This window comes from Betta splendens, chromosome 5, assembly GCF_900634795.4.
Source record: "Betta splendens chromosome 5, fBetSpl5.4, whole genome shotgun sequence".
NCBI classification, from domain to species: Eukaryota; Metazoa; Chordata; class Actinopteri; order Anabantiformes; family Osphronemidae; genus Betta; species Betta splendens.
The window spans coordinates 16,611,595-16,625,771 of NC_040885.2; the positions used below are offsets into that span (position 1 = coordinate 16,611,595).

The 14,177-nt window shown below is 49.8% G+C and overlaps 1 protein-coding gene and 2 long non-coding RNA genes across 4 annotated transcripts; 2 read left to right on the plus strand and 1 right to left on the minus strand.

The window, feature by feature from the left end:
- On the minus strand, positions 1 to 8,288 carry alpl (alkaline phosphatase, biomineralization associated). Of its 2 annotated transcripts, none has more exons than XM_029150389.3 (12): positions 7,932 to 8,288; positions 5,631 to 5,751; positions 5,240 to 5,359; positions 4,850 to 4,965; positions 4,526 to 4,700; positions 3,777 to 3,952; positions 3,006 to 3,146; positions 2,853 to 2,922; positions 2,605 to 2,739; positions 964 to 1,155; positions 780 to 899; positions 1 to 687 (listed from the first exon to the last, which is right to left on the minus strand). In XM_029150389.3, exons 2-12 carry the CDS (start codon positions 5,701 to 5,703, stop codon positions 422 to 424), a joined length of 1,584 nt encoding a protein of 527 aa, XP_029006222.1. In that variant the 5' UTR covers positions 5,704 to 5,751; positions 7,932 to 8,288; the 3' UTR covers positions 1 to 421. The 2 variants fall into 2 exon arrangements, with proteins under 2 accessions (XP_029006222.1, XP_055365166.1); XM_055509191.1 differs by lacking the exon at positions 7,932 to 8,288 and adding an exon at positions 6,773 to 6,917.
- Positions 7,114 to 8,456, plus strand: LOC129604150 (uncharacterized). The gene is made up of 2 exons (XR_008694813.1): positions 7,114 to 7,385; positions 7,537 to 8,456. It is a non-coding gene; the product is annotated as an uncharacterized LOC129604150 (long non-coding RNA).
- Positions 8,457 to 9,478: 1,022 nt separating this feature from the next.
- On the plus strand, positions 9,479 to 11,060 carry LOC129604110 (uncharacterized). The gene is made up of 2 exons (XR_008694747.1): positions 9,479 to 9,988; positions 10,140 to 11,060. It is a non-coding gene; the product is annotated as an uncharacterized LOC129604110 (long non-coding RNA).
- Positions 11,061 to 14,177: the final 3,117 nt, after the last annotated feature.

The following is a 14,177-nucleotide window of genomic DNA, read 5'->3' on the forward strand; positions in this document are numbered from 1 at the left end:
CCAGAAAAAAAAACATTTAATTCATCGGCTAAGAAATTGTACATTTCCTCTTATTGGATTCCATAGTGCTGGTCGGGATTTCAGTGCCGTCTGCAGTCAATTATACAATCACTCACCTCTGGTTCAAATTGTCAAATTACAACTTATGAGGTAGATCCTGTCAACTGCACATTTAAAACATGAAACATATGCAAACATTTGCACAGCCGATCAGTGGATTCAGCGTTAAAGTGTTGACACTCAACAGAACGTGTCAGACATTACACGCGTTTGTCTGGTTCGGGGCTTAATAACGTGTCACCTGCAGGATTAGCCTAGAACTGATACAATGCATCAAAACAGTGAAGTCAGGTTTTTCAAAGAAACCAAAAGGTTGAATCTAAAATCGCTTTACAGCAGGAGGACGACGGTGTGGGGAAGGTCAGCACAGCAGCCGGGCGGCTGTGAGCAGGGCCGCGACGCTGGCGAGGACGGGCCGCGGACCCGCCGGGCCCCCGCCGGTCGCGCAGTGGTCCCGGTTCTGGCCGATGCAGGCGGCGTACGCCATCACGTGGGGGATGTAGTTCTGCTCGTGGACCCCGTGCAGCAGGTGAGCCAGCGGCCCTTTGGCGAACACGGCCACGTCCTCGCCGCCGTGGGTCTCAGAGGTGAGCGGTACCGCCGCCTGGGCCTGGTAGTTGTTTTCCTCTGGAGGGGAGGGGCGCGTTCAAAGGGCGTGAGCGAACGGATCACAGAGAGGAAGCGTCTGTCACATTGAAAGACCTCATGGTTTGACTCACGGTAGTTCACAGTGGAAACGTTCTCCCTGGCGCCGTTCACCACCTTGTAGCCGGGGCCGTTCCCGTATAAGATGGAGGTGTAGGGCTTGTGGTCCACGTCGCTCAACATGGGGGCCAGACCTGTGGAGGAGCAGTCGTTATCACACAGCGACGGCAGCGAGGGGACGGGGCGGCGGCCACGCACCAAAGATGGGGTTCCCTCGGCCCGTGTAGCCTCCAAAGTTGAAGACGTGGGAGTGGTCGGCGGTAACGATGGTCAGCGTGTTGTGGACGCTGGTCAGGAGATCTGCCAAACCGATGGCCCGGTCCATTTCCACAGCCTCATACAGGGCCTGCTTGGCTTTCCCCTCGTGGTGGCCGTGGTCGATGCGTCCGCCTAAACAGGAGGAAACGTCCAGGTGAACCGGCGTACGCGTTCTGAGAGTCCGGTTTGGCTTCGATGCCAGAAAATGAGCAAAAGAGGAAAAGTCCACAAAGAATTACTGTTCAGATCAAGATGATATGGCTGTTCTATTTCAAGTCAACTATTCAAGACGAGCTATTTGTGGATCTGCTGCACCACGAGATGGCGTGACCACATACGTGTCACGCCATGGTCTATTTCTGCATCGCTCCTGTGATGAGTGAGTGATTGATCGTCTGTTGTCTCCCGTGCTGTCTGGTCCGTGCTGCTCCTCCCTGCTGGGCACACGGACCCCCCCCCAACACACACACACACACACACACACACACACACACACACACACACACACACACACACACACACACACACACCGTCCTGGACCTTGGTACCTGACGCCCATTTAACTGTTTGTTTGTCTGCCTGTCTCTCCTCAGCCTTTTTATGGTCTTCTCATTCCTCACACATGCACCCCGCTGGGTTTTTATCACCTGGAGCCTGGAGCCCCAAACAGACACAAAGACCAGCAGTATGTTAGCCTTTAACACCCCATTTGGGTTCTGTCTGTGGCTGATGCTGCCAAACAAGACATAAAACAACCAAAACAAAATAGAAAGTAGTGCATGAAATGAAATCAAACACCAAAAATGCCTTCAAGGTATTCTGCTCTGTACTTGTTTTAACAACGCTTCCTCCTACACAGTTTCACTCCAAGGGTCAAAGCAGAAAATTGACTTTCAGAATGTTTTTCTCACATTTGGTTTTAAAGATCTGTTGGAGCTGAAAAGTCACTTGGAAGCTTTGAATCAAAACCTCCCTGACTCCGGTTTAGGCACTGGGACTTTGTCAGACTGATTCCATTGCTGAAATAATGCAGAATAATGAATAATTAACACAAGAAGTACAAAGCTTTAGACACCACCTCACTGTACTCACACAATGATGCTGCAAAGAGGCTCAGTGGGCTTCATTACAAAATGTCCACCCAATCAGCACAACCACAACCCGAGCGAGCTGCAAAACTGCAAAGCTGCAAAAGAGACTTAAGAGCCAATGCTGAAATCCTTCGTGTTCAGTCGAACCCATTTACAGGATTCATTTAAGATCATCCGAGACGTTATTCGTGTTTTTCCCAGTAAAATAAACTATGCTTCCGACTCAGTCGGGACCTGTTACGAGCCCTCAGTCTGTGCTGTTCAGTGACAAATCTTATCAAGTTCTTCAAATACGGTGAAATCCCAAAGGCTGTAGTTCGACTGTTTGTGGGTTTCCAGTGAGACTAGAAGGATAAAAATCAACAACATGCGTCTGCTGTCAAATCCTCCTGTTAAAGGTCAGGTCATGCTGGTTTACAGCCGACAGGATTCAATCAGGACTAAAATCAGACACGGAAGACAATACGATGTGAATGAGGTGGACACGAACCTTCTACCAGGAGGTAGAACCCATTGGGATTCCTCCTCAGGATCTTGATGGCGACCTCCACCATCTCCGTCAGCGAGGGATCCGTCTCCGTGTTCCTCTCCAGGTCGTAATTCAGATCCACGGGTTCAAAGAGACCTGGTGCAGTTCAGGGAGAAACAGGATGTTACAGTATGCGCCGACAGGTGCACACGCAGCTCCTCATTTCCACTTCAATGGGTTTCCTAACGACGGCCAGAGCAGAAACGCACCCAGTAAAAAATCCACGTTGTTGGGGTTCAGCGATAACAGCTGCTTCTTGTTCCACACGTACTGGCCTCTCTGAGAGTTAAACAGCACACGAGCGTGAATGAAATCACTTTGATCCCCTCAAATGTCACTGAGGAAGAGGAGGAGGCGTTTACTTTCTCCTTCGTCCGGTCCATCCACTCCTGCACCAGGTTCCGGCCGTCCTTGCGGGTGCCGTTGTGCTTTGCTGCCTCAGGGTACTCCACATCCGGGGTGTTCCTGGGGTACATGTACTTCCTTCCTCCCCCCATAATCACCTGGAACGCCACGGGTTGGAAACAGCTGAGTCAGCAAGTCCCCACACACAACAGAAGCTTCAATACACAACCTACGGGAGATAGAACAGATTCTCCCCGATTCCCCCTGGTCTGAGCCCACGACATCACTGATAATGTGACAACAATAGTGTTCGGGGGGGGGGGGTCTGAATCCATATTCACACTATTCATCTACAAGAAAGTAGAACTTCAGCCAAAATGGTAAGTCCATCCTTTAAACACGATGATAGTTTTTATTGTGAAGACCCGAAACCTGAGGAGACGCTCAAGTCTAACCATCATTCTAGCTGAATGAACAACCTGAACTTTTCTGAATTTCAGCTGTAAACATTATGGTGAGTGCTCAGCGTTGTCTCTTCTGTTTGGATGCAGCCCGTCGTAACCGATCTGTCTGCGTCTCAGCTTGTTTGTGTTGTTGTCCGAGACGCATGAGCACACCGGCAACACATTTGGGAGAAGGACTCCGTGCCCCGTCTCTTTACAGCTGTAAACTAATCCAGGTTACACATGAATCACCAAGGTTATGGGAATGGAATGGGCCGAGCTGGAATCCGGCCACCGAACAAACCAGCGGACTAATTAAAATGCTCGGCGTCGGCGTCCACGCACATCAATGTCAGGAATGTTCTCGAAGAGCTGCCGGGCGATGTCCTTGCAGCCGGACTGCAGCGCGTCCGCCGGCATCTCGCCGTCGGAGTACCAGTCCCGGTCCACGCAGTGCGCGTAGGCGGCGCTGGGGGTGGCGTGGTTGACGCGCGTCGTGGTCACGATGCCCACCGACTTGCCTGTCAGGAGCACAGAGCGGAGCATTGAGGGAGGCGCGAGCGAGGGATGAGAGGACGGAGGTCAGGAGTTCGAGGAACGGCTCCATTTCTGCTCATCGGCTGGAGCCATGCACCTGGGTTCATTGGTCAACGCCCTCTGTAAACGCAGGATGCTCAGATCGCTCATGTGTGAAACCTGTGCTGGAGCAAACTCACATCGGTGAAGGCTTGGAACCATTAATAATTACAACAAATCAGTTTTTACATTTAAGGACATCTGCAAAATAAACAACTAAAGGTTTCCCTCTGAATCCAAGGTACTGTTACTCTGAAAAGCTACTTTTTTTCAATATTTCTATTTCTATTTCTATTTCTATTAAGCCGGGAATGAGGATTGATGGATTCAGCGTTACTGAAACCATCACAATCTTAGTCCATGTTAAGCCTTTGAAAACATCTGAATCACGGACACGGACGCATAAGAAAGCACAAAAAAGAGACTCTACTGTAGTGACCTCCTTCAGACACTAATATTTAAACATGTATAGACTGTAGCGCGCCTGCTAACTTTTAACCCTTTCTCCACCCCTCTACCTGCATCCTTGGCCCATCTGAGGATGGAGGTGACCTCGTTGCCCCTCGTGGTGTTGCACTGGGACCGGACGGCGGCTGCGTTGACGCCCACCGTGCCCTCGTTGGCCTTGACGCCGCACAGGTACGCCGTGGCTGTGCCCGCGCTGTCCGGCACCTGCGCGTTGGTGTTGTACGTCTGCAGAGACAGCGGCCGCCGGTCAGATCCTTTACCACGAGCCACATCGCTTCGAAAGCGAAGAGGCCCAGGAATCCAGGGGTGTGATGAACGCGTAGCGTAGCGCGAGTGTGTAACAGGTCAGGAGGCGGTTCATATAAAAGCCCAACCTTGGCCAGAGACACAAAAGGAAACTTGTCCATCTCCAGCTGCGTCTCTTCGCCGCTCTGCCCGCTCAGCTGACCCTTCAGGATGCGAGACGCCGTTACCGTGGGAACGCCCATCCCTGCACAGCAGGAGCGCAGCGTCTGTTAGAAAGCAGCCTCAGAGCACATCGTAAACTGTAATGCATCTCGAGCACTGCTGGGCCACATTTTTCTTTGACACTGCAGACAGATGTGACCGCTGGTTTGAGAAATATTATCTTAGGCACAAATATACTACAAAAACACGAGGAAGGTCTGGGGAGGAAAGTCTTCCTTAGTTCTCACAAGGCCGGGAAGGGTTTCATCACGTCTTGCTTGGAAGCAGGACGTGAAAATAATCACGCCGTGTCTCACCGTCTCCGAGGAAGAGGATGAGGTTCTTTGCTATGTTTTGATTGAGCGTTTGCAGCGTCAGAGCGTTCGTCAGCGTGCGCTGGGCCCATTTGTTCCAGAACGCGGGATCTTTTTCCTTTTCTGTGTGTGGAAATGGACAAAATAGTTAAAGACATGAACAGATACGGGGAAGTAGATGCTTGAATTAGGTTGAATTTAGCTACTTCCTGCTGCAAACAAAAAAATCCTGTTATTTTCGCAAAACAATCGTATTGTTTTGCTAAAATATCAGCATTTGCGTTGGGATGGATAAACATCCCCCGACGCCTCATAACACTCGGCTGCAGACGTCCAAACAGAGGCGAGTGCGTCGTTCCCGACGTCTGGACGCTGACTCGGCGCCGCCACGTACCGGGGAACCGTGGCTTCCCAGAAGCCCCGGCGCTCAGACACAGGGCGACGGTGAGCAGGGCGGACGCCTTCATGCTGCTGCTGAGGCTCCGCTCCAGTGAAACGTCCGCGGTCGCTCGCAGCTGTGAGGGAGGAGGAAGCAACCAGTGGTTAAACCTGTGTCATCGCCGCTGACGCTCACGCGCCGCTTTAATACTTATTTACTCCGAGATGAGTCTTGTTCAGCGGAACGTGGTGCACTTTTTGTACGGGACAAAGTTTGCCGCAGTCTCATAGAGACGAGTGGTGACGTCACTCAGCCTGTCCTCACAAAGACGTTCCAAACAGAGACGCACTGTAAAGCTGCTGAGCAGGAGGAGCGGCCGAGCTCCTGTTTTCATGCAGATGGAAGTTGTTCCTTCGCGCCGTTGCTCTGGTTAAAAGTTGATCTGTCTCCAGATCGGCCGGCAGCGAAAACAAAGGGAAACCTCAGCGAAGGCTCGCTGTGAATATAAAGAGCCACAACAGGGGCCCTAATGGCTCCTGGCGAGTTGGGCCCTCATCTGTAATTACCCACGTCCCCCCACCCCCACTTCCTCCCCCGTGCTTATGGTCAAGGTCATTTTAATGGGATTGGCTCGATAGCACTGAGGGGTTTAGGAGCCATAACAAAGCCGATTAATGCTCAGTGATTGACTGGACACAAACACCCATGAGGAGAAAAGGAACTAAACTCGAGATGCTAACGCCTTAATCCGACCAATCGTTCACCTGTGCCAAGTTGGGACGAGGTTTCTTGAAATGAACAGAAATGCGTGCAAGCATCAACAGAAGCGGTCCCTCCACATTCCCAGTATAGCTTTACACTGTTATCTGACTCTCCAACTGTTTCATGCCTGGGTTAATAATTTGCTTTACATGCACCTTCGGAGCGGCCTCGTCTCTGCTGACGGTAGTAAAATGCCAAAGTGTTTGTTAGAAGTCCTACAGCATCTCAAACCTGCATGTTGCATCAAGCTCCGTCTGCGTTCATAGACAGGAACGCAGGTGGAGCTTGATGCAACATGCAGGTTTGATACCTATGACTCAAGCAAGGCACTAAAAGGAAGAATCCTCATAAATAAGACTTCACTTCACACAATTACAGTCGTGCTGTTCCAGTACCACGTCTCAGATACGGGCTCCTTCTCCTCAGAAGCCCCCGGGTCCACCCAGAGGCAGGGAACCCGCCAGTCTGCAGGTGAAGTAGCACAGCAGCGCCAGCACGGCCAGCAGCAGGAGCCCCGACAGGCCGGCCGTCACCATCACATCAGCTCCCTGGTCTGTCATGGTGGCAGGCAGCGCGCTCCAAACCCAGCCAGGCTCAGACTCCCCGGTGCCACGAGCTCGGCCTCCTCACAGCTCTGAGCAGCCGCTGAAGCCCGGGGCGACTCACACGCGCGTGTAAATGTGCCGGTGCAGCAGGTAGCGGCTTCAAAGCTCAGATTAGGCTTTTAATTATGCTCAGAGAGAGAGAGGGGGAGATGACACGTACAGCGGCTGGCGCCGAAATGGAGCTCCACATTCCTCCTGACTTGATAAACAGCAACGCAAAGCGGAGCGGTGAACTGTGGCTTTTCCAGCTTTAGGACTGTGTCTGAGAGCAGCTCCTGAACGGGCAGCTTGGTTTGCTTCGCACGCAAAACGCGGCCTCGTCCTGCCTCTATGCACCCAGAATAAGGAGCGTGTACCCTGAACGCCACACGGACATGATCAGTCGTACCCACTCCCCGGTTCAGTAAGTGGGAACTAACTTTGTTAAACAGATAATATAACAATTACAAGAAAAAAGTGCAGAGAATTAGTGTTTAAGACAGAGTTTACCAACTTTCCTATTCTTTAAAAAGCCCAAATATTTCTGTCTGAGCATGGCTTTCTTTTCACCACAGCTCCTAATGAAGACCTGCAATAAGATGTTACTACAACCTACATACATAGAGGACTGGGGGAGGATCACATTCACCCGTTAAAAAAGCATTTTACTAAATCAATTTCATTCAGTGGTGTTTCTGCAACGTATAATGAGTTAGAGCTACAAACTGGACTATTCAACGAGGTGAAAGCAGATCAGCTGAGCTGGATTCGGTGCAACAGATGAACGAAAACCTCCGATTTTAAAAACCCGAAGATTCTTTTCATTAGATTAAACCCGCGTCTGTGTTCCGACGGGACACAACGAGGATGAAGGCAAAGCAGGAGACCACATTTCACCACAGCACGGTTCTCTCAGAGCAGTTCATCTGCATAAAACAAGCCCGAGCAACTTCATCGTAGTTTTACTTACTGCGAGTGGCAGAAATTTACATCCAAGTGTGTGAGCAAACGTCCAGTCCTGTAACCTGGGAGCGTGTCCTGGATGCTGCCTTCACGGCCCCTTTTATAAGGCCACGGTTGTTCGGCTCTGAGAATAGCGGGCTGTATCCCACGCGGAGAAAAAACAAAAACCCTTAGAAATAACGATGCCGCGCCGCCGCTGCCGTGGGAGACGATGGACCTGGAGCTCCCCCTGTCGGACGACGGGGGTACTGCTCTAACCAACAATCAGAAGTACATGAAGCTGCAACCACCCATGCAGAAGAATGACAGTGGTATCGGTTATAACTGATGCATTTTTAAAAACAATAAAATGTACACAAACACACACAGCACGAAAGTCAAACAACAGTGATGCAATGAGGCTTCACTCCAGGCTCGTGATTTATGCATTTATTTGCTCTCAATAATTAAAGGGTTAAAACGTCATGGGTTCTTTAATCTTACAATTCCTACAAGTAAAACATTTGTGAAATAAAAGATGACATCACGCCTATTTGAGCTCACTTTCATCATGTGCTGTTTACTGTAAATTCCTGTAGATGTCACTGTAAGACCAGAACATTTCCAGTGATAAAACGGTCCACAGCGTCAGCGACCACAACCCGTGTTCCTCATTTCATTTTATTTGACCTCTTGCCCACAGAGGTGTCACTTTATTAGCGGCACCAGTACAAGTTAACTCTGGTTAAAAGTTGATCTGTCTCCAGATCGGCCGGCAGCGAAAACAAAGGGAAACCTCAGCGAAGGCTCGCTGTGAATATAAAGAGCCACAACAGGGGCCCTAATGGCTCCTGGCGAGTTGGGCCCTCATCTGTAATTACCCACGTCCCCCCACCCCCACTTCCTCCCCCGTGCTTATGGTCAAGGTCATTTTAATGGGATTGGCTCGATAGCACTGAGGGGTTTAGGAGCCATAACAAAGCCGATTAATGCTCAGTGATTGACTGGACACAAACACCCATGAGGAGAAAAGGAACTAAACTCGAGATGCTAACGCCTTAATCCGACCAATCGTTCACCTGTGCCAAGTTGGGACGAGGTTTCTTGAAATGAACAGAAATGCGTGCAAGCATCAACAGAAGCGGTCCCTCCACATTCCCAGTATAGCTTTACACTGTTATCTGACTCTCCAACTGTTTCATGCCTGGGTTAATAATTTGCTTTACATGCACCTTCGGAGCGGCCTCGTCTCTGCTGACGGTAGTAAAATGCCAAAGTGTTTGTTAGAAGTCCTACAGCATCTCAAACCTGCATGTTGCATCAAGCTCCGTCTGCGTTCATAGACAGGAACGCAGGTGGAGCTTGATGCAACATGCAGGTTTGATACCTATGACTCAAGCAAGGCACTAAAAGGAAGAATCCTCATAAATAAGACTTCACTTCACACAATTACAGTCGTGCTGTTCCAGTACCACGTCTCAGATACGGGCTCCTTCTCCTCAGAAGCCCCCGGGTCCACCCAGAGGCAGGGAACCCGCCAGTCTGCAGGTGAAGAAGCACAGCAGCGCCAGCACGGCCAGCAGCAGGAGCCCCGACAGGCCGGCCGTCACCATCACATCAGCTCCCTGGTCTGTCATGGTGGCAGGCAGCGCGCTCCAAACCCAGCCAGGCTCAGACTCCCCGGTGCCACGAGCTCGGCCTCCTCACAGCTCTGAGCAGCCGCTGAAGCCCGGGGCGACTCACACGCGCGTGTAAATGTGCCGGTGCAGCAGGTAGCGGCTTCAAAGCTCAGATTAGGCTTTTAATTATGCTCAGAGAGAGAGAGGGGGAGATGACACGTACAGCGGCTGGCGCCGAAATGGAGCTCCACATTCCTCCTGACTTGATAAACAGCAACGCAAAGCGGAGCGGTGAACTGTGGCTTTTCCAGCTTTAGGACTGTGTCTGAGAGCAGCTCCTGAACGGGCAGCTTGGTTTGCTTCGCACACAAAACGCGGCCTCGTCCTGCCTCTATGCACCCAGAATAAGGAGCGTGTACCCTGAACGCCACACGGACATGATCAGTCGTACCCACTCCCCGGTTCAGTAAGTGGGAACTAACTTTGTTAAACAGATAATATAACAATTACAAGAAAAAAGTGCAGAGAATTAGTGTTTAAGACAGAGTTTACCAACTTTCCTATTCTTTAAAAAGCCCAAATATTTCTGTCTGAGCATGGCTTTCTTTTCACCACAGCTCCTAATGAAGACCTGCAATAAGATGTTACTACAACCTACATACATAGAGGACTGGGGGAGGATCACATTCACCCGTTAAAAAAGCATTTTACTAAATCAATTTCATTCAGTGGTGTTTCTGCAACGTATAATGAGTTAGAGCTACAAACTGGACTATTCAACGAGGTGAAAGCAGATCAGCTGAGCTGGATTCGGTGCAACAGATGAACGAAAACCTCCGATTTTAAAAACCCGAAGATTCTTTTCATTAGATTAAACCCGCGTCTGTGTTCCGACGGGACACAACGAGGATGAAGGCAAAGCAGGAGACCACATTTCACCACAGCACGGTTCTCTCAGAGCAGTTCATCTGCATAAAACAAGCCCGAGCAACTTCATCGTAGTTTTACTTACTGCGAGTGGCAGAAATTTACATCCAAGTGTGTGAGCAAACGTCCAGTCCTGTAACCTGGGAGCGTGTCCTGGATGCTGCCTTCACGGCCCCTTTTATAAGGCCACGGTTGTTCGGCTCTGAGAATAGCGGGCTGTATCCCACGCGGAGAAAAAACAAAAACCCTTAGAAATAACGATGCCGCGCCGCCGCTGCCGTGGGAGACGATGGACCTGGAGCTCCCCCTGTCGGACGACGGGGGGTACTGCTCTAACCAACAATCAGAAGTACATGAAGCTGCAACCACCCATGCAGAAGAATGACAGTGGTATCGGTTATAACTGATGCATTTTTAAAAACAATAAAATGTACACAAACACACACAGCACGAAAGTCAAACAACAGTGATGCAATGAGGCTTCACTCCAGGCTCGTGATTTATGCATTTATTTGCTCTCAATAATTAAAGGGTTAAAACGTCATGGGTTCTTTAATCTTACAATTCCTACAAGTAAAACATTTGTGAAATAAAAGATGACATCACGCCTATTTGAGCTCACTTTCATCATGTGCTGTTTACTGTAAATTCCTGTAGATGTCACTGTAAGACCAGAACATTTCCAGTGATAAAACGGTCCACAGCGTCAGCGACCACAACCCGTGTTCCTCATTTCATTTTATTTGACCTCTTGCCCACAGAGGTGTCACTTTATTAGCGGCACCAGTACAAGTTAACGCAATGCAATACAACAGAGCTGCCATCAAGTCGACCTCTACAATGCTGTGGGTTTTATGTTGAAATCGCAGGAAGCGATTCCAGTGTGACTTTTATTTACAGTATGTGTCTAGTTCAACATATGCTAATTAGTTATTAGGCTCATTTGCTTGGAGGCATCAGCTGAATAGAGGCAGCTCTAATAAAGACCAAGCCAAAGTAAACAGCTGGGAGGTCCAGTAGCCACGACTCGACTTCCAGATAATTTCACCTGAGTGGTTTACCTTTGGGTCATAAACGTGCTGATTGCTGATAGCGCTGAGCTGTAACAGCATGTGGACTCACATTCTGCTCTGGCTGTGAGCTGACATGTAACATTAGAAGCCTGCGTTAACCATAAAGCACTGTAGCATTAGTGATGTGGCAATAAATGTACTCAGTGTTTACATAGTCAGTGTGTTTATTTAAAGGGGGAAAAGCAGTGGAAACCAAAGCAAGCAGATTTCATGTTATATTTTATTTATGCGTTGTTCTGTCGAGGTTGACTGCCGTCCGGTGAAACCGCAGCCTTAAAAGGGAGGTCTAGATTTAAATATATTAATACAAGCTTAAAATAACAGAACGTCCTGTTATGGTATCACGTGGTATGTTATCGTATACTGACAGGGTTGGCAAAGGTACAAAAACAGTACGTGACACTTTATCAGTCTTTGCGCAATACTGATGTAAAACGTAATTATATAAAATTGTAAAATTGTATAAATGCGCCAAAACAAGCTGGTCGTTTTAACACACACACACACACACACACACACACACACACACACACACACACACACACACACACACACACACACCCTGCGACCAGCCCGTTGATTTACGTGTTCCCAGCGATGCGTTCAGGGACCGATGGCTTCCGGTGGAGCGCAGAAAGTTTCAGAGGGACGTGAAGTATCTTGACAGTGACGCGCAGCCACCGTGCTGGTTTTTATCCGCGGCTCCGTCGGTGAGCGGTCGTAGAGCGGAGAAGCGCCGTCTGACAGCACGGTAAGAGCCTCCGCGTGGTTCCATCCGTGATCAGCGGTCATTTAGGTAAAATAAGCCGGTTTGAGAGCTGACGCTGGGTCGCATGTCCCCAGTTCTTCCGTCTGTAGGAAAATGACTCCTGCCCTGCGTTTCAGTCAGCTGTGAAATCGAGGCAGGGTCCTAACGTGGATGTGATGCTTTACCGCTAGTTATTATCACAGTCCATCATAGTATTTAGTTGTTATTATACATTAGGTGCTCCTTTCTAGTTTTGAGTTTCACAGACGTTCTTTGTCTAGCAGAGAAAAACACATGTACTCATGTACTTTTCAATGAGTCATATGCAAAATGAAATGGCTCCAAGGCGATTTCACATGCATTCTGTGACCTCGTAATGCTGAATCACCCGCCAGCGACAACCAAAACCACTGTTTGGACCAAATTACCCTGTGGCCAAAACACTGTTACAAGTTTGTTTTGCTTTGTGGTCACAGATGCGTAAAAGTGATATTTACCTTCGCTGTGCAAGTGTTAGCCTTGATTTGCTTCTAAGGCTTTTATTTGCCCTCATCTGCCAAAGCAGAGCATGAGTGAACACACAACAACCAAAGCAAGAACGAGGGCAGACTCTGGGTGTCCTCCACTTCCCACACATGGAGGTAGTGAGAAAGTGAACGTCACAAAGCTACTCATTTCACAAGCGGAAGTTGATTCTGAGGAAAACGAGGTGACGTGAGCTTTATGATGCACTGACAATCTCCACCAACGTATTTATGACATACAGTGAGCAGATGTTTATTAAAGGCAATGTGAATGTGGTTTGCATCTCTGCTTTCATGAACTAGTTAAACCAGGACTTAGTTGTCGCTGTGCAGCTACAGATCAGCCGGTGCTCCTTCAGTGTGACTGCTGGGTGATCGATGGCTCTACGGCGCCTGCTGAACTCAGGGAACTTGGTTCACTCTGCAGTTATTCATTAGCCAGGTCTGATCATGACTGCGCTGCGAGGCGCCGTAAGAACGGTGGGTACAGGTAGCCTCCTGTCCGCTGTCTGCCTCATTGTAAACAAGCCTCCATGTGCCACTCCTTTAATCCTCATGCTGGGAAAAAGCAAGTCCCATAATATACAGCTGTGTGTGAATGCCTTTTATCTCCTAGCATGTTTGGTGAAAGCCAAATGGAGCTGCCTGATCTTAGACCTTTAACTTACATGCACCTGAGGAGGGACTTGCACTCCTTCATCAAACATAAATGCCAGCGGTTTGTTTTCAAAGAAATGCTGCACACGCACGACTAAAAGTAAATCAAAAGCGTTATTATTCTGGTAAAAGTCCCTCGGCTTAGTCCAGCATCCGACTTCAGAGCGGGGGAGAGCGGATTGCCTGGGAAAGTAGCTTTAACGTCATTATCTGGCTGCTTTGTTTTTTTCCAAAGGAAACATCTTTGCGCTGTGAAAAGAAAGAAAATTCCAGCGGCGTCTTGACGTCAGAGGTCAGGAGCTCGAGCCTGAGGCATCTTTGTCCTTATCACAGAGACACAGTGACCTGAACGCCCCGGCTGTAAGACGTGTCGCTGCTTCCTGCTCGTGGCCCCGCGCGGACGGTGCCGCTGGGCTCGCGCAGCCGCGCGGTCTCTCCTTCCGCTCGGGACCCGTCGGGTCGGACGCTCGCGCGCCGCGCGCCTCGCGCGCCGCAGGGGGCGTCGCCGCGCTGCCGTGTTTACACTCGGCATCGTGGCATTCGCGGAACGCTTCGGCCGACGTCCTTCGGGGTTAAACGCCGGGCTGACAGGTGCCACGGGCCGAGCGCCATGGAGTCGCAGGCCGCAGCTCTGGGGAGCAGCCTTTAATTAGCCGCCCTCTGTGGGCGCCCCTCGGTCGACCATGGTGGTTCACACCAAGCTCCCTGTCACTCATTTCCCACCAG

What these genes read in the sequence shown, in the direction of transcription:
- alpl (XM_029150389.3), bottom strand. Translation starts at nt 5,703, where the DNA reads ATGAAGGCGTCCGCCCTGCTCACCGTCGCCCTGTGTCTGAGCGCCGGG. An exon ending in CATCCTCTTCCTCGGAGACG is followed by an intron (nt 4,966 to 5,239) that starts GTGAGACACGGC and finishes CCTGCTGTGCAG; the next exon opens with GGATGGGCGTTCCCACGGTA. An exon ending in GTTCTACCTCCTGGTAGAAG is followed by an intron (nt 1,156 to 2,604) that starts GTTCGTGTCCAC and finishes CCTCCTGTTTAG; the next exon opens with GCGGACGCATCGACCACGGC.